General features: G+C 44.3%; 1 protein-coding gene across 1 annotated transcript in view; it reads left to right on the forward strand.

Annotated features, from left to right (window-relative positions):
* The window catches only part of LOC138293868 (cytochrome P450 2D14-like), a 298,270-nt gene that overhangs the window by 264,529 nt on the left and 14,039 nt on the right, over positions 1 to 19,702 (forward strand). The window contains exon 11 of the mRNA XM_069233169.1: positions 6,780 to 6,966. Coding sequence (XP_069089270.1) covers positions 6,780 to 6,966 — 187 coding nt within the window. The remainder of the gene's footprint in view (positions 1 to 6,779; positions 6,967 to 19,702) is intronic.

Consider the following 19,702-nt stretch of genomic DNA (forward strand, 5'->3'; position numbering starts at 1 on the left):
CCGTCGGTCTTTCCACTGTAGGGCACTCCGTGGGCCTCTTCCACAACACAGCTCGCCTCCGCTTTAAATAAAGGCCACCGCGGGCCGCCCGCACCGCCGACCGGTGGTCCAGTCTCACTGCATCACTGCAGGCCTCTCCACATCAGCGGCCAGCAGCACAAGAGCGCCCTCACCCGCTCGCCGTCTTCTCTGGGTCTCCTCTCTAAAAGGCCCAGCAAGGCGGGCAGCGCCATCTCCTAGGCCCCAGCAACCGGCTCATCACCGGGCCCTCATCGTGGGCCCTCCTCACAGCAAGGTTGTGGCCCCCTCCCACGGTGCCCCCGCGCCCAGCCAGCAGGCCGCCCGTCCCCAGGCCCGCCGCGCGGCATGAACTGCGGCCCTCTGCAGCCGCCGGCCGCAGGCGCCGGCCCAAGGCACGCAGCCCCATGCGCACGGCGGTCCCGGCCGCAGACGCCCCCAGTTCTCTCAGGGCACCCGGTGTCCCACCACACCAGGCGTCACGGCGGAGCTCCACGGGCCATCCAAATCGGAGGTCGCAAGGCGATTCTAGAGGAAGAGCGCCCTCACCCGCTCGCCGTCTTCTCTGGGTCTCCTCTCTAAAAGGCCCAGCAAGGCGGGCACCGCCGTCTCCTAGGCCCCAGCAACTGGCTCATCACCGGGCCCTCGTCGCGGGCCCTCCTCACCGCAAGGTTGTGGCCCCCTCCCACGGTGCCCCCGCGCCCAGCCAGCAGGCCGCCGGTCCCCAGGCCCGCCGCGCAGCATGAACTGCGGCCCTCTGCGGCCGCCGGCCGCAGGCGCCGGCCCAAGGCACGCAGCCCCATGCGCACGGCAGTCCCGGCCACAGACGCCCCCAGTTCTCTCAGGGCACCCGGTGTCCCACCACACCAGGCGTCACGGCGGAGCTCCACGGGCCATCCAAATCGGAGGTCGCAAGGCGATTCCAGAGGACCGAGAGACGGAGCTCGGACTAACGTGTCCGCTCATGCTGCAATCTTGGCCACGCCTGTGACATCTATTTTAGACATGACTACAACAACAATTCATTATTGATTCAATATATATTAAAAATGACTTTTTGCTGCCTAAGTGATTCTTATAATTTTGGGGGCCTGGAAATGTCCGAATTGTCACACTTGTAGGAGTGTGGTGGTTAGTAGTTGTATTGCTACCATCACTGGCAGCATGGCAGGTGCAATGTGTGGTGCAAGCTGCAGTGTCCTTCCGAGGAGAGCCCTGGCACATTATTTTTACACAAATTAGGCACTGAATTCGATATAATACCCTCCTTTGTCTCCTTTAACCTCGCCTTCTGTTAGTAAATGTGGGGGTTTCTGTAATTATGGGCACTTATGACTTGGCTTGTGTATGATTTTCCAACAATGCCCCTCGACTGTAAACACTGATATTTTGTCTTTCCTAGTTCCTGCTTTTGTACATTGTGGCCGAAGCACATCAGGTGGCACTTTTACTCGAATATTGCTCTTTCACCATGCACTTAACTTGCCAATAAATATTTGTCATTGTTGGGGTGTGATTTTACTATTTTTCATGTCTGCTGCTGTGAGATAATTCAGAAGCTTGCATAATATCATGAGGAGTTGCTGTGTGTGCGAGGCTGGCATTTTTAAAATTAGTGAGAATTTTGATTGTGCCTGTGCTACATTCTTCTCCATTTGAATTACTGTTGATCGTGGACATCTGCCGCACTGAGATATTGTAAAACCTGTGACTCTTAGAAGAAAGACTCATTTAAAATATAGATTTCTTTTATGTATTTTTTTTAAATAAATGTTGCTTCTGCCATTACTTTTTAAGTTGCTAAAAGCATGTCCATGAGCGGGCTTCACACATCTGCTCCACTGGGAGGCAGATAGTTCGGGACTCTGCAGCAGTCTTCATTCTATCCTCTCATGAGTCCTCCTGAGGCCTAGGTTTTCCTGTATGATTTGCTGCTGAATTGCCCGCTCAAGGAGAATTTAGGGGCATATTTATACTTCTTTTGAACCGAATTCGTGTCATTTGTTTTCACACAAATTTGGTGCAAAACTAACTCTATATTAATACTTTGGCGCTAGACCCGTCTAGCATCAAAGTTATAGAGTTAAAGTAATTTTTTGGACATGGAAACCTACCTTGCGTCAATGAGATACAAGGTAGGTGCTCCTGTGCAAAAGATGACTCTATGACCTTAGCGCCATATTTTCCCCCCTCCATGCTAAAATCACACAAGGGGAGGAGGAGGGGTCAAATAATGGAGCAAAGCTTGCTTTGCACCATTATTTAACTGCTGGGTCAGGGCAGGCGTGAGGGGACCTGTGGGCCTATTTCCATGGTGGAACACCATGGAATAAGCCAACAGGTGCCCTCCACAGGTCCCAGGGACACCCACACCCACACCAGAGGGACAGCGGAGGATGGGGTACCCCATCCCAGGTAAGTACAGGTAAGTAATTTATTTTTCTTTAAAGTGCCATTGAGGCCCTCAAATGGGTCCTCCTACATGGCACTGGGTGCAATGGCCATGCCCAGGGGATCCTGGCCCCCTGTGTTGGCCATTGGGGTGGTTCTAAGATAGGAGGAACACCATGGAATAAGCCCACAGGTGCCCTCTCCATGCCCCAGGGACACCCCCACCCACACCAGAGGGACAGCGGAGGATAGGGGACCCCATCCCAGGTAAGTATAGGTAAATACAGGTAAGTATTTCATTATTTATTTTTTAAGTCTCATTGGGGGCCTTTAAATGCCCTCCCCCACATGGCACTGGGTGCAATGGCCATGCCCAGGGGACCCTGGTCCCCGGTGCTGGCCATTGGGGTGGTGGGCATGACTCCTATTTTTTTCTTAGACATCAGTTATGTGGTATGGATGGTTTTGCGTCAGAAAATGATGCTAGGCTGTTTTGAGTCATTTTCTCTTACTCTAACCTGCCTAATGTCATTTTTTGGACCAAAACCCCCTTCTCCCATACCGCCACCCCCACCCGGCTAATGCCATTTTTTTGTACGCTAGCCTACCCTTTGCACTCGCTTAGACCATTACATAAATATGGTGCTTGGCTGGCGCTCAAGAATGGTGCAAGCCGGTGCAAAACTTTTTTAGCTTTAGTGCAGTTTGCACCAAAAAGTATAAATATGCCCCTTAGATTTTGTTATTGTGCATCTCAGTTCGTTTTTGCTCCGAGCTTCAATCCCACTTTATGGATATAACCACTTCATATTCATATTCACAATTTATTAGTGGTCATTTAGCAGCACATTATGTGGCAGCAATGTGTAGTGACAATGTTTCTTACAGAAGTTCTAAACGTCCCTACATTCTGAACAATTAATAGATTTCTTTGAATGTTGTCAAAGTATTAAACATCTGTAGACCTTGCTCACACAAAACATGTCCTTAAATATTACTCACCTAATAAATGTTCCTAATGGCTGCTAAAATAAAATAAATACAGAGACCATGACCAAATATACTAGCCCTTTTTCAATCAGTTAGATCAAGGCAACATAATCAGTGTCCCCAAACTCTGCCAGTTTAATAAACTTCTGTAAGCCATGCTTATCTCTAAACGACCCTTAATCCTTTCCACATTCCAAAGGACTGAAAACCCTGCTCACATATGAAATGGTATAAATCCTATCCTAATGGTAAAGTCTGCTAAACCCTGACTGTATTATAAATGCCCCTAAAGCCATGGTTCACGCCAAGTGCCTTAGCCTGACCTCATTTTGAATCTCTAGAGCATGCCAAGATCATAAATGTCCCTTAACCTGCCCACATATTAAACATCCTCAAACGGCGGCCGCATAATAAATATCTCTAAATCCTCCCCACATAAGGAATGCACTTTAACCCTGCCCACATTATAAATACCGCTAAATAACAAATGTCTCTGAGCGCTGCTCCCATGTTAAAAGTCCCTAAACCCTATCCATGAATGAATTGTCTAAATATCCTGTCCACAAACTACAAGCCACTATCTTTGTCTACACACAAAATATTCCTAATCCCAGCCCGCTTTCTAAATATTGCACAATCAAGTTCACGTACTAAGGCCCATATTTATACTTTTTGACGCTAAACTGCGCTAACGCAGTTTAGCGTCAAAAAATTTAGCGCCGTCTAACGCCATTCTGAAGCGCCATGCGGGCGCCGTATTTATGGAATGGAGTTAGCCGGCGCTAGCAGACCGGCGCTGCCTGGTGTGCGTGGAAAAAAACCACGTAGACCAGGCAGCGCCGGCGTAGGGGGAAAATGGCGTTAGGGCGTCTTAAAATGGGGCAAGTCAGGTTGAGGCAAAAAAAGCGCCTCAACCCGATTTGCGCCATTATTTTCGACGCCCAGACGCCATTTAAATGACTCCTGTCTTAGTAAAGACAGGAGTCATGCCCCCTTGCCCAATGGCCATGCCCAGGGGACTTCTGTCCCCTGGGCATGGTCATTGGGCATAGTGGCATGTAGGGGGGCACAAATAAGGCCCCCCTATGCCACCCAATTTTATTTTAAAAAAATAAAAAATTATACTTACCTGAACTTACCTGAATGTCCCTGGGGTGGGTCCCTCCATCCTTGGGTGTCCTCCTGGGGTGGGCAGGGGTGGCAGGGGGGGTCCCTGGGGGCAGGGGAGGGCACCTGTGGGCTCATTTTGAGCCCACAGGCCCCTTAACGCCTACCCTGACCCAGGCGTTAAATAGTGGCGCAAATGCAGGGTTTTTTGACCCGCCATCTCCCGGGCGTGATTTTTGCCCGGGAGTATAAATACGACGCATTTGCGTCGCCGTAATTTTTTTAGACGGGAACGCCTTCCTTGCATCTCATTAACGCAAGGAAGGCGTTCACGCAAAAAAATGACGCTATTTGCCCATACTTTGGCGCTAGACGCGTCTAACGCCAAAGTATAAATATGGCGTTCGTTTTGCGCCGAATTTGCGTCGAAAAAAACGACGCTAATTCGGCGCAAACGGAGTATAAATACGGGCCCAAGGACTTAATTACAATTGCCCCGGTGGAACAGGTGGAATTTAACGCGCCCAATAACATCCAACATTCTTGGGTTTAAAATTTGTCAGGTATACATCCTTAAGAAATAATTTGCAGATTTTGGTGCCTGTATCTGTAAATACTAGCCCTTTTTCAATCAGTTAAATTCCAGCTGGTTGGACCTGCTGAAATTTAACAGGGAGTTTCCATTTTCAGCTGCCATAAGCATTGGACTACTCATAATTGCAATCCATGTGCAAACAGAGGGTGCCGCAGGAATCACAATTTACGAGGGCTTATGGCGTCAAGTCTAAATTGACCCTAAACACAGCCCAAACACAAAGGTCATCCTTATCAGTGGGCGGTGGGGGAGTTATAGTTATTGCATCTGTTAAAATCCGATAGCTCTGCGATAAGAATTTATGAGGTGCCCAGCACAAGTTTAACCCATTAAAATAGAGTTCGTTATTCTTATGTTGATGCTTTCCGCACCAGAATCTGTATGTCCTATCATCTACTGCCTATTTCTTCAGTAGATTTCGGCTGGCAGGGTTGACCTGCCAAATCTTTCCTGGGAAAAATGCACTAATTTCTGTTAAACTAGTCTTTTCGATCCATCTAACTCCTGACGGTCCCTGCTTTCTCCCTCTGTGGCTTTTCCCGTCTGTCTCTGCCTCCTAATTTCTCATTTGTGTGTTTTTCCCGCTCTTGCTCTGGGTAAATGTCTAATGCAGAAAAATAACTTCTGTTTCCCAAAGTGAGTGCCCACCGGCAACCACCGTCTCTGATTAAAAACTGCCTCCCAACTGGCTGTAAAACCTGCCCACATAATAAATGTCCTTAAACTGTGCCCAAATAATGCATGTCTCTAAAGCCTTTAAAAAAATACATGTCCATAAAGCCTGGCTGCACAATAAAAGTGCTAAAGCTGTCCAATGTAATAAGCAGAGAATCCTCCCATAAAAATAAATTGCCATTAACACAAAAAACACAACAAATATCCCTACACAGGTTCTAAATGTCTCTAAAACCTACGTACATAGTAAATGTAATTAAAACCTACCAACATAATAAAAGTTACTAGAGTCTTCCAGTATAATTCCTCCTGCCACATTCCTTTCGCACATTATGAAAGGCATCTGAACGACCTAGTGATGCACTTTTAAAAGGGGATGTTGCTTGACTTATACTGCCGCACCATGTTAGCCAACAAATTAAAAAGATGAATATATGGAATCTAGGTCTCACACCACTTCATACTAAAAGGAAACTCTAGTCAAGTGGTGCTGTCGTGCTTTCCGGAAATGTATTGTTCCCTCCTCTGCGATGTAAAAGTCTACCTTTTCCTATATTTCTTGAGCCATTCCAGAAAGTTGCTGTATCTTCTAATTTAGGAAATGTAAACAAATATGAATATAATAAAAGAGAATGTTTATAATACATATTTCAATGTGATTTGGACTTCTATCAGCTAATGATGAGAACTTTTGTACTTTGAATGAGTAATGCGGTGAGTCCTCTCTCAGGACAGGATGGAGGAAACTATCACATGGAGCACCATCATTGGCACAGGTAGAATGTCCAGCAATAGTTGATGAAGCTGAGATTCATCTTTGACTCAGTCCAGGTTAATCGTAAGAATAGTGATCATATTGCTCATGGTGGCTCTACAAAAGAGAGTGGCTAAACATCTCCTTATAACAGCAAACACATATTTCACCTGATAATGTATACAATTACGTTATTCAGTACAGATGATATTCATATGTTCTTGCTAACGTCTCCTTTATTGTGTGCAGATCAAGTGCACCAGGAAATTGATCAAGTGATTGGACAGAATAGGCGACCTGTTATGGAGGATCAAGCAAGTATGCCCTTCACCAATGCTGTGATCCATGAAACTCAACGCTATGGAGATATCCTTCCAGTAGCTTTACCTCATATGGCATACAGAGACACCTGGATCCAAGGTTTTTTCATCCCTAAGGTACTAATCCATTATTTATTTTGTAAAGTAGTTTTATACTTCCAGATGATAAACCAGTGCAGAAAGGGATTTTGCTGGATAAAATGTATTTACAGATAAACAACTACATAGAAGTGCTGTTACAAATGGCTTTAGTGCTTACTTTCAGCCTGCAGAGGAAGCATCTCTTGTCAGTCTGGTCGTAAATGTTCCTCTGGATTTTACATCCGAGGCCACATTACCAGCTGTTTTTTTACCCACCTTGGCTCGTGTTTGCATGATGGTAGCAGTGAGTAAACAGATCCTTTGTGGATGGTCTTACGGTCTCTTACTGTGATCTGCTTATATCTGTCCCCCGGTCCATCATTGCCATGAACCACCATCACGCTTAACTTCATATTGCACAACATGGTCCTCATTCAAGCCTTCTCTATGTGTGCTGCCTTTAAGTTGTACGTTGTTGCTTCAATTCCACCCCCAAAGCCTTGTATGTCAAGTCAAGGTACCTACTGGAAACGTACTTCTAAATTGGGGCACATTTTAAATATCCCTAATGCCCTGGGAGAGATTCCCTTTACTCCAGGAGCGCTGTTTTTGTAAATACAAAAAAACTATAAGAAGAAAGGTATATGAAATGGAGTTCTTTGGTTATTGTCCATTGATAAGATAAACCAATGAAGAGTAACTGTAAAATGTTCGAATGAGCATTTGATCAGTTGTGTAATATAAGTGAAAGAAACACACAAAGTTTTTTTTTGTTGTTTTTTTTAGAAAGGCACCTTATGTATATTGGTTTGTATTACAGATAATTTTGTACTGCACACATTTCTTTTATATTTTTTGTGAAATAACTTTAACAGGATCATAACCTCGAAAATAATAATGAGCATATAGTAAATATTTACAGGTGTATTGGAATTGTTTTACGTATGTTGTACAATTGGGTAATTAAAGATGCGCACCTACGTACACATGGCTTGCTATGAACCACAAACCTTCCTTTATTTAAAAAAAAAGTTTATTTTTGGAAATTTGTTGCTTTTGCCAATAACAGGTTCGAGTTTCGGTACGGACTGTTTAGACACAGACAAATTACTGTAATCGGGGAAAGAAAGGAAGTTCTTTGACCTTCATTCGTGAGCAGATGTAGGTAAAAGGAGACCTTTACGTTAGTTCTCTGTAGGAGATGTGATCCTGCCCTCATTATTTTGTGGACAGCTGCAGACAGCAACATTATAAGAGAAGAGCAGTCGTGAACACAGGGATAGAACTCCTCTCAGCGCGAGGGCCGGTGACATCACAGGGCAAGGAACTCAAAGGGCAAGAGACTTGTTTAAAGCCCACATGAAAGTGCAGCTGAAGGAAAGTGAGTCCGAGGCTCAGGAAACACAGGATACTTGTTTATTGCTGCTAAGTAACAATATAATAAAGCTCAGCCATAACACAGAGCCATCAACTACTGCTCTCGCTGCTCTCCACTCTCTGTCCTCAGCATTCCACCGCCACGTCAGGGTTGACATCAAACTGGTCAAGTTCACACATATCAAACTGGTTTTCAATAGTGTCATTGCTCTTGCTTTCATCCACTAACCTGGACAAGGTATCAGCAACCACATTTTCCACACCAGGAATGTATCGCACTTCAAAGTTATCCTCTTGCAAGTCAATCACCCATCAGGATATCCTAGAAGGTATGGAATCAATGCCTCTCTTATGGAAAGCATCACACAAAGGTTCGTGATCAGTCTTAATTATGAATTCTGTGCCCCATAGAAATGTTTTGAGTTTCTTAATAGCCCAATGTACTGTGAGGGCTTCTTTTTCATCACTGAATATCTAGATTCAGCACCTTTAAGACTTCTAGACAGAAACATAATGGTGTTGTCTTGACCACACCCATCTTGCTGTAAGACCGCGCCCAGGCCCTTTAGGCTGGCATCCGTAGTAATTATGGATTTCTTCTTTGGATCAAAATTCTTAAGTTTAGGGGCCATGCTAACTTCTTCTTGATCACTTTAAATTCCTTCTCACACTCCTCACTCCGTAGAAAGTTTGTTCTCTTTCGCAATAAACCCCTCATATTATAAAAAAAAATTCTTGACAAATTTATGATAGTATTCCACCATCCCCAGAAAACGCTCTTCTTTGGAGGTGGGGGAAACCATGTTTTGAATAGTGTTAAACAAATCTGCTTTGGGTATGACCCCTTCACCCGTTATAGTGTGGCCAAGGTAGTCAATGGTTTCCATGCCAAATTTGCACTTCTCAAATTTAACAGTTAAATTGTGGTCATATAACCTCCTCAAAACCTGATGAACTCTTGCATCGTGTTCATTCCTGTTACTGCCATGTACCAATATGTCATCTTGGTAAACACAAACCCCTTCTAGGGTTGCCAGCCCTTTTTCCATGACCCTTTGAAATACCGAGGCAGCTGAAATTAGGCCAAAAGGGAGGCGAGTGTATCTGAATGTGCCAAAAGGGGTGATGAAGGCAGTGAGATCCATAGACTCTTCATCAAGTTGAACCTGATGATAGGCAGATGCCAAGTCAATGGTGCTGAGTACCTTGGCATCCCCCAACATCATGAGCAGTTGAGAAATATTGTGTAGAGGGTACTTGTCAACCACTACACACCTATTGAGCTGTCTAAGGTCAATGCATAATCTAAGAGATCCAGTGGGTTTTCTAGCAGTAACCACAGGGGCCAACCAATCAGTACTTTCCACTTCCTCAATGATACCCTGATCTCTGAGTTTGTGTAGTTCCGTCTGAACCTCCTCTCGTAAGTTCACCAGAAAACTCCTTACCTTGCTACAAACCGGCACAGAACCTGGACACATTTTAATTTTGCGTTTATAACCCTTTAAGCAACCCAGTTCACATTTGAAAACCTTGGGAAATTCAGAACGTAGGGCTTGTTGTAAGTCCAAATCTGTTTGCTGTGTATCTGCGTTGACAGGGGTTAATTCTTTCAACACAATGGGATTATCCAGAGTGGGATCTAACATAATTCCTAAATCTCTTTGGTGCCACCAACTAACAATGCTCTCGCCCTTCTTTGACACATAAATCTTACCAGAGATGTGGCGATCCTTATATTCAATTGAGCCTATGAAGTAACCATGTAATGGTATAAGCTCACCTCCATAGGCGCGTGGTTTAATATCAGGCTTTAGTAACACAACCGTGTCTTTTAGCTGAAGGTGGAAAAAATCATTCGAAATAATCGTGATTTTGGCACCAGAATCAAATAAAACTTTGGTTCTTTTGCCATCAGCCTGAATTAAATCCAGGGGACCAACACATTTGCCAATTTCTATTTGCAAGATAATTTGCCCACAGTCAAAATCCGTAGGGGACACTCCTCCACCATATTGGGTGTTAATTTCATATACCGATTGTTTAGACTTTCTTAGCTTGCAAACTGAGAAGAAGTGACCCCGTTTCTTACAAAAAGTACATGTTGCATTAATAGCAGGACAGCTCTTATCATTTGCAAAGTGGCCCAACCTGTCACACCTGAAGCATCTCTTATCTTTAGTAGGTCCTTTGTTATATCTCTGTTTAACACCCAGAGTTACCAGTGTTTTTCAAAACCACACACACCTGATTGGAGACATCACTCTTGATTGCATCTACACATTTTAAGGAATGTTCGATTTTTTTAGCAATAACCAGCACTTCTTCAAGAGGAGGATCATCTCTAAGCCATAGCTCCTCCCGTATTTTTTCAATGTGACACCCCAACATAAATTGATCCCTGATTCTCTCGTCTGTAAGAACTCCAAACTTACAGGAAGAAGCAAGACGACGAAGATCAGTAACATAATTTTCAATGCATTCACCTTCTCTTTGCAAACGCTTCACAAAGTAGTAACGCTCTAAAACTGTGCTGACCTTGGGAAGATAATGGATATCCAACTTGCGTATACAAGTTTCATATTCATTAAGATCGATTGCCTCACTGTCAGGAATGTCGGGCAAATGGTCAAACACCTCTTGCCCCTCTGAGCCTAGACAGTGAAGCAACAGGGCCATTCTTCTGTCAGCACTCAAGGAGGTTCCACAAACCTTTGTATACCGTTCAAAAACTTTTTTCCACTTAGCCCATTTAATGGGCGGCTCCCCAGGAGATGAGAGGAAAAATTGAGGTGCTGGTATGTTCTGCATAATGAGGAAAATATGTACTAGTTGCAGGAGGTACTAATAACGAAACAGATTACAAAGGTTTACAATGTACATAACAGATGCCAATTGAAGTTAATAGTTCAAGTGCGGCAGTCACGTGCTAGAAAGTTGTGCACTTTGGGGAAGAAAAAGGTGCACCTCAGCGAGATCCTTAAAACCAGAGATGGTGACGATCCATGACGAAGCAAGTAAGGACTTGCGCACTCGGGTAGAATCCTTTCTACATAAAAAATGAGGTGAGTATTGAAGCACCGTAGGACACCAAGAAGAAAGAGCAGGCAGAGTTCTTTGTATAATCCAGTGGGACAAAAAAAAAAAAAAAAAACAGTATTCTAGCAACGTAGAAAATTGGGCAGCGGCATGGAAGTCTCATCAACATATGAGGATATTACTCATTGAAGTCTCTCAGTATTTATTTCTCAGTATAGTTTCCCACTGTTTATTTTCGTTCTCTCTTAATGCCGAATGTTTGAGAAGAAAAGGGAAAAAGAGAAAAAAAAATATGCACCTGTAATTGACAGGGAGAAAGCCCAGCAAAGAGTTAAATATAAATGTCATTCAGTCTTAAAAAAAAAACATTCATCAGGAGTCAGCTGTGAGAGAGTCCGAGTTGTTTGGTTACCATGGAGACACTCCAGACAGGTTGAATGTAAACAAACAGACAGCCAATCAACCATGAAGAGATAATGAGGCCTGAATCAATATAGTCAGTGAAGCGTGAAAGAAAAGTTAAGCCTCCCAGAGAGCTGAAAGTCTAATCGAACATACCATCAACAAGTCGGTTTAAAAAATGCAGTCATCTGGTGGAATCAAATCTTTTGAAAAGCACTCCTTCCACGGTTATGTTGAGCTTCAACTCTAATCCCACCTCGTTGCCAGTGAAGGAAACTAAATCCGAGGCTCAGGAAACACAGGATACTTGTTTATTGCTGCTAAGTAACAATATGATAAAACTCAGCCATAACACAGAGCCACCAACTACCGCTCTCGCTGCTCTCCACTCTCTGTCCTCAGCATTCCACCGCCACGTCAGGGTTGAAATCACCCTGGAATGCAGAGGGTCAGAATACCGCATCAGCCCTGTTACTAAAATGTTGCCCGTCATCAGAATGTGTTTGCCAGTTGTTGCATAAAACATTTTTCTGAAAGAGATCAGTGTCTTTAATATCTAAATGCTCAATGCTGCCTTATGTGGGACGGCTGAGGGTAGGGAAGGACAGAGTGAAAGTTTGGCACATACACGTTCCCACCGTCGGCTCTTCAGTACTCAGTTACAGTTAGATTAACCAGGCTTTCCGCCAATTCAGAAGTTCGCCAACACAGTTTGAAAGTTGGTCACAAGACACCAAGAAAAATATTTTAAAGTAGACAGTTCTCTATAGTGACGGTGCAGCAGCCACACGTACCAGTGCTATTCAAGCCATAAGGAAGGCCTGCTGAGGTGCTGATGTTTTCAGTTATAGGCAGGGTCAGAAAGGAGTGGGAATCTAATTATTTTTCTACCCAAGTGGTGTCCTAACTGATAACTGTTCGAGGTGTAATGTGGTACGCTTTAAATGCGTGCAGCCGTGCGAATATTAATTAAAAGGAGTTATCTTCAAAGGTAAGCAGGCAAACATTAGTTTCAAAGGGGTTTGGCTGAAAGAGAACAATTATATTTTTTTTAAAAAAAAGTTGTCTGAGAAAGCCAAGAAACAGATGTCTGAAAGGAAGCTTTAACCCTTTTGCTGCCAGGCCTTTTCCCCTCCTGTGCCGAGCCTTTTTTTGGCTATTTCGGGCAGTTTGCGCTTAGGCCCTCATAACGTTTTGTTCACATAAGCTACCCACGCCAAATTTGCGTCCTTTTTTTCCAACATTCTAGGGATTCTAGAGGTGCCCAGACTTTGTGGGCTCCCCTGAAGGAGACCAAGAAATTAGACAAAATACAGTGAAAATTTTGTTTTTTTCAAAACAATGGGAAAAAAGGGCTGCAGAAGGTGGCTCGTGGTTTTTTCCCTGAAAAATGGCATCAACAAAAGGTTTGCGATGGTAAGATCACCATCTTCACAGCTTTCAGGAACAGGCAGACTTGAATTAGAAAACCCAATTTTTCAATATAATTTTGACATTTTACTAGGACATACCCCATTTTTTATATTTTTTGTGCTTTCAGCCACGCTCCAGTTAGTGACCAAAATGGGTAAGCAACCAATGCTGGATCCCAGAAAGCTAAACATTTCTGAAAAGTAGACAACATACTGAATTCAGCAAGGGGTAATTTGTGTAGACCCTACAAGTGTTTCCTACAGAAAATAACAGCTGAAATAAAAATATATTGAAATTGAGGTGAAAAAACAGCAATTTCTCCACGTTTTACTCTGTAACTTTTTCCTGCGATGTCAGATTTTTGAAAGAAATATACTCTTACGTCAGCTGGACTCTTCTGGTTGCGGGGATATATAGGGCTTGTAGGTTCATCAAGAACCCTAGCTACCCAGAGCCAATAAATGAGCTGCACCTTGCAATGGGTTTTTATTCTATACCGGGTATACAGCAATTCATTTGCTGAAATATAAAAAGTGAAAAATAGGTATAAAAAAAAACTTTGTATTTTCAAAATGGCCACAAGATGAGGTGTTGAGAAGCAGTGGTTATTTGCATATATCTGAATTTCGGGGTGCCCATACTAGCATGTGAATTACAGGGCATTTCTCAAATAGACGTCTTTTTTACACAATGTCTTACATTTGGAAGGACAAAATGTAGAGAAAGACAAGGGGCAATAACACTTGTTGTGCTATTCTGTGTTCCCCCACGTCTCCTGATAAAAATGGTACCTCACTTGTGTGCGTAGGCCTAGCGCCCGCGAAACGAAATGCCCCAAAACACAACATGGACACATCACATTTTTCCACAGAAAACAGAGGTGTTTTTTACAAACTGCCTACCTGTGGATTTTGGCCTCTAGCTCAGCCAGCATTTAGGGAAACCTACTAAACCTGCTCATTTCTTGAAACTAGACACCTAGGGTAATCCAAGATGGGGTGACTTGTGGGGCTCTGACCAGGTTCTGTTACCCAGAATCCTTTGCAAGCCTCAAAATTTTGACAAAAAAACACTTTTTCCTCTCATTTCGGTGACAGAAAGTTCTGGAATCTGAGAGGAGCCAGAAAATTTCCTTCCACCCATCGTTCCCCCAAGTTTCCCGATAAAAATGGTCCCTCACTTGTGGGGGTAAGCCTAGCGCCCGCAAAAGGAAATGCCCCAAAACCCACTGTGGACACATCACATTTTTCCACAGAAAACAGAGGTGTTTTTTCCAACGTGCCTACCTGTGGATTTTGGCCTCTAGCTCAGCCGGCACCTGAGGGAAACCTAGCAAACCAGCGCATTTTTAAAAACTAGATACCTAGGGAAATCCAAGACGGGGTCACATGTGGGGCTCTGACCAGGTTCTGTTACCCAGAATCCTTTGCAAACCTCAAAATATGGCCAAAAAAACACTTTTTCCTCTCATTTCGGTGACAGAAAGTTCTGGAATCTGAGAGGAGCCACAAATTTCCTTCCACCTAGCGTTCCCCCAAGTCTCCCGATAAAAATGGTATCTCACTTGTGTGGGTAGGCCTAGCGCCCACGAAAGGAGATGCCCCAAAACACAACATGGACACATCACTTTTTTCCACAGAAAACAGAGGTTTTTTTTACAAACTGCCTACCTGTGGATTTTGGCCTCTAACTCAGCCGGCACCTGGGGAACCTAGCAAACCAGCACATTTGTAAAAAGTAGACACCTAGGGGAATCCAAGATGGGGTGACTTGTGGGGCTCTGATCAGGTTCTGTTACCCAGAATTCTTTGCAAACCTCAAAATGTGGCCAAAAAATCACTTTTTCCTCTCATTTCAGTGACAGAAAGTTCTGGAATCTAAGAGGAGCCACAAATTTCCTTCCACCCAGCGTTCCCCCAAGTCTCCCGATAAAAATGGTACCTCACTTGTGGGGGTGGGCCAGGTGCCTGCAACAGAAAAGGGCCAAAAACTTGTAGAGTTTGAGGGGATAGAACAGCGAGTTGATACGCACATATTTTTCTTTAATACATCTTTTAGGCTTACTCTGCTTTGGGGACCCCTGCAAGTGAGGGAACATTTTACTTGGGGGACTGAGGGGAACACTTGGTGGTAGGACATTTGTGCTGCAGAGGTGATCCTACAAAGAAAAGTGAGGAAAATATGATTTTTTATGCAGATTTTGAGGTTTGCCGAGGAGTCTGGGTCTCCTTGGGGTGTCTATTTATAAAACATGTCTGGGTTTGGTAGGTTTCCCTAGATAAAGGCCGCACCGGGACCAAAACCATAGGTGCCCCCCCCAAACACAGGTAGTTTTGCAATAGATCATTTTGGTGTGTCCACATACTTATGTGATGTCCCAAACACTAAAATTGTGAAAAGAAATGCACTTAGGTTATGTTAAAAAGACCCCTCACCCACCAGCTAAGTTGGTGGCATGCTTCATTATCGGGGTCCCACCGAGGCACCTAGCGTGTCACAGGTGTGCTGCGTTGCTTGATTACAGCGTAGCAGGTTTTTTCATTTTTACCACACATACTGGTTGGATTTGGCACGAGGGTGAGTGATGGTTCAGTGGATCACATTTTATTAACAAGAGATTTCACAAAAATGAAATGCACTGTTAATAACTGAAAGGCCAAAAAACTGAACCAATGACTCACAGCTCGTGAGCTGTAAAGCCACGGCAAGGCACCAACCGCTTTACAGTCCATTCACACACCTTTCATACATGACATGCACAAGACCATTCACGCCGCCAGCCACGGGCCCAGCACATTACAACACTCGCATTGACAGATAGCGCCACTCAAGGGCCCATCACTTACATACGCCCACATGCCTGATACAGCAATCACACCAGCAATCACACCAGCTGATGGGAGTGTGTGGACTGGTGTTTAGCTGGCAGTGTGTTGCAGTAGCCAACAGCAAGTCAATATGTACACCGTCAGCCAAGCGCCACTACACACACAATGGCATCACTTTATTTATTTATTTTTAAACAAAGAAACCACTAACTAATTAGAAATAATTACAAAACGACGAACACAAAAGCTCTAACTAAGTACATGACAGAAATGCCAACCACGAAACTGAACACATGAAAATACAAAACAGCAGTTTACACTCATGGTTTTTTCCCAGTAATTCTTCTGGGTGTGGTAATTCTTAAAACAACCACCCACACACACAGCCCAGGCTTTAAAGGACAATCTGGGGAGTACATTTGAGTCTCCCTCTAGATACCTCTTCGAAAACACACTCTACATTTCATAGCTGGAAGTCTTTTTTGGGTGTGGGAGGAATGTGCTCAGCAAAGTGGGGATCTTTCAATTTAGCCACATCCTCCACCACTGCTTCTCTAGGAACTTCGGCCTGTTCCACCACAATAAGGCTCTCTTTCACTGACTCCTGAAATTTCACAAATGTCATATTTGACTCTGGAGACCTATCCTTAAACACAATAAAAGCATTAAAAGTTGCTAAGTTGAAGAGGTGAATTGCTAACTTCTTATACCAAACGTAAAACTTATGAATAGCAGTATAAGGTTCCAACCTTTGATCAACTCTGTCTACACCTCCCATGTGCTTATTATAATCTAAAATGCACACAAGTTTGCACACTTCAGCAACCTGTCCCCAAACAGTAACGGGGGAAATACTCTCATCTTGGATGGTACTTAGCATGTAGACATCCCTCCTGTCTGAAAATTTCAAAGCTAGCAGCTCATCATTCCGCAAGGCACTGCACTGTCCCCTCTCAAGTTTTTTACAGACAAGCTCCCTTGGATAGCCTTTCCGGTTACAATGAATTGTGCCGCAAGCAACAGTGTGCACTCTAAACAATTCCTAGAAAAACTGCACTCCAGTGTAGAAGTTATCTACGTATAAATGGTGACCTTTGTTGAACAGTCGTCTACCAAATTCCCACACAATTTTCTCAGTAACTCCAAAAGTGGGAGGACAACCAGGGGGCTCAATACTGGAATCCCTACCAGTGTAGACATGGAAATTATACACATATCCTGTACTACTTTCAGACAGCATATACAATTTAATTCCATATCGTACCCTCTTGCTAGGAATGTATTGCCTAAAAACCAAACGACCCTTGAAGAGGACCAAAGACTCGTCCACAGCTATTTCTTTGCCTGGAACATAGACCTCTGAAAAACGATCTACAAAATGATCAAGGACATGCCTAATCTTAAAAAGACAGTCAGAATCAGGGTGATCTTGTGGCAAGGCTAATGCATTGTCAATAAAATGCAGCATCCTAAGAAAAAGCAAATACCGATTACGACTCATGGTTGCAGGAAATATAGCTGTTGCCATCAAGGTACTAGTAGACCAATAAGAAGCCAGTGACGGCTTCCTTATCAACCCCATCAAAAGAGTCAAACCCAAAAAACCTTTCATCTCCTCCAAATTTGTGGGAATCTACTGGGTAGCTCTAGAGTGTGGCCTAAGTCTAGCAGCGTTGTCCCTCAAATACTGCTCCGCATACAAATTAGTCTGCTCAACAATCTCTTCCAAAAACACATCATCCACAAATAACTCAAAGAAATTGACAGGCAAAAAGTTATCTGTATTGACTCTACACAACGGGAGACCAGTAAAGGCAGGCAACTCTGGCTGCTCCATGTTTGGGGCAACCCAGAGTTCAGGTCTTCTAATGGGAAACCTTTCAGCCCCAGGTTGCTGCATTAATTGCACATCAGTGTCCTCCTCTAAAACAGGCACTTCATCTGCACTGAGTGTGGCTTCCTCAACAGAAGATTCCTCTCCGACAGAAACTTCACTGCCAGAATCTCTCACTTTCTCCTCTGCCTCAGAGGCAGAGTCCGTCTCATAATCATGATCAGACAATGACTCAAAAAGCATACCAACCACCTGCTGAGCGGTCATCCTGCGGCTAGCCATGATCTTTCCTACGAAAATTAACTGGACAAATGCACCACCAACAACCAGCACTGTGTAAGATAAGTAATAAAGTGTAGCTTTATTAGTAAGAGTTATAAACTCAAAAACTATACCACTCACTTGCCTGAAAAAGCTTGAATCACCAGCAACTACTCTGCACAGACACAGCAATCACCAATGATATCCCACTAAAAAGAAAGAAAGAAAAGCAAATTAGAAATAAGACTACACAAATATCATTGTGCACAAATCTAAGGACAATTTCACACAAACCTGCATTTAGTACACCACCTACAAACATACCATTCATGCATGGCAACAATACTCCTTTGGAGTAATTTGTTTTTACTTACCTAAAACATGCAACTATGCAAACCACAGGTCAACCACCACCAAAACCGCAAGGAGCTACAGCAAAGAAAGCAAAAGCTTTGAACTAGAACAAAAAGGAGGAAACAAAATGATCACAAATGCAAATACTTCGTCAGTTGACAAACATCCCACCATCAAGCATTTAGAAATTGGTGCCTAAGTGGATTCTGCCATAGGGGCAGATGGGCCTACTGAAAAATAGGCCTATCTGCCCCAAGGAGGGCAGAAAATACCTTTAGTTGTGTGTCCCCACAGGAGGTGACCCTTGCCCAAGGGGCCACCCCCCCCAAACAAACAAAAAACACACACACTATCCCTGGTGCCTAAGTGGCTTCTGCCCCCTTGAGGACAATGGGCCTAAAAACAAAATAGGCCAACTGCCCCCAAGGGGGGCAGAAATGGCCACCATTTCAATGCCCCCCTTGCCCAAGGGGACGCCTCCCCACATAAATAAACATATTAAAAAATCCCTGGCATTCTAGTGGTTTCTGCCCCCCTAGGGGGCAGATCAACCTAAGAATAATAGGCCAATCTGTCCCCAAGGGGGGCAGAAATGGCCTTGGTACACGTGACTCCAAAGGGGGGGCGACCCTTGCCCAAGGGGCCACCCCTATCCACTAACACACACTATCCCTGGTGTCTAAGGGGCTTCTACCCCCCTTGGGGGGGCGCCCCTTGCCCAAGGGGATGCACCCCCACATAAATAAACATATAAAAAAAAAATCCCTGGCGTTCTAGTGGTTTCTGCTCCCCTTAGGGGCAGATCAGCCTAAAAAATAATAGGCGGATCTGTCCCCCAGGGGGGCAGAAATGGCCTTGGTACATGTGCCCCAAAGGGGGGTGACACTTGCCCAAGGGACTGTCCTGCCTCCACTAACACACACACACTATCTCTGGTGTCTAAGTGGCTTCTGCCCCCCTTGGGGGCAGATGGGCCTAAACAAAATAGGCCCATCTGCCCCCAAGGGGGGCAGAAATGGCCAACAGTTCAATGCCCCCATTGGGAGGGCACCCCTTGCCGAAGGGGACACCCCCCACATAAATAAACATATTAAAAAATCCCTGGCATTCTAGTGGTTTCTGCCCCCCTTGGGGCAGATCAGTCTAAAAATAATAGGCTGATCTGCCCCCAAGGGGGGCAGAAATGGCCACAGGTAACATGCCCCCAAAATGGGAGCGACCCTTGCCCAAGGGGCCGCTCCCAAACAACAAAATCGAGCAATA

This window comes from Pleurodeles waltl, chromosome 4_2 (assembly GCF_031143425.1).
Source record: "Pleurodeles waltl isolate 20211129_DDA chromosome 4_2, aPleWal1.hap1.20221129, whole genome shotgun sequence".
Taxonomy (NCBI): Eukaryota; Metazoa; Chordata; class Amphibia; order Caudata; family Salamandridae; genus Pleurodeles; species Pleurodeles waltl.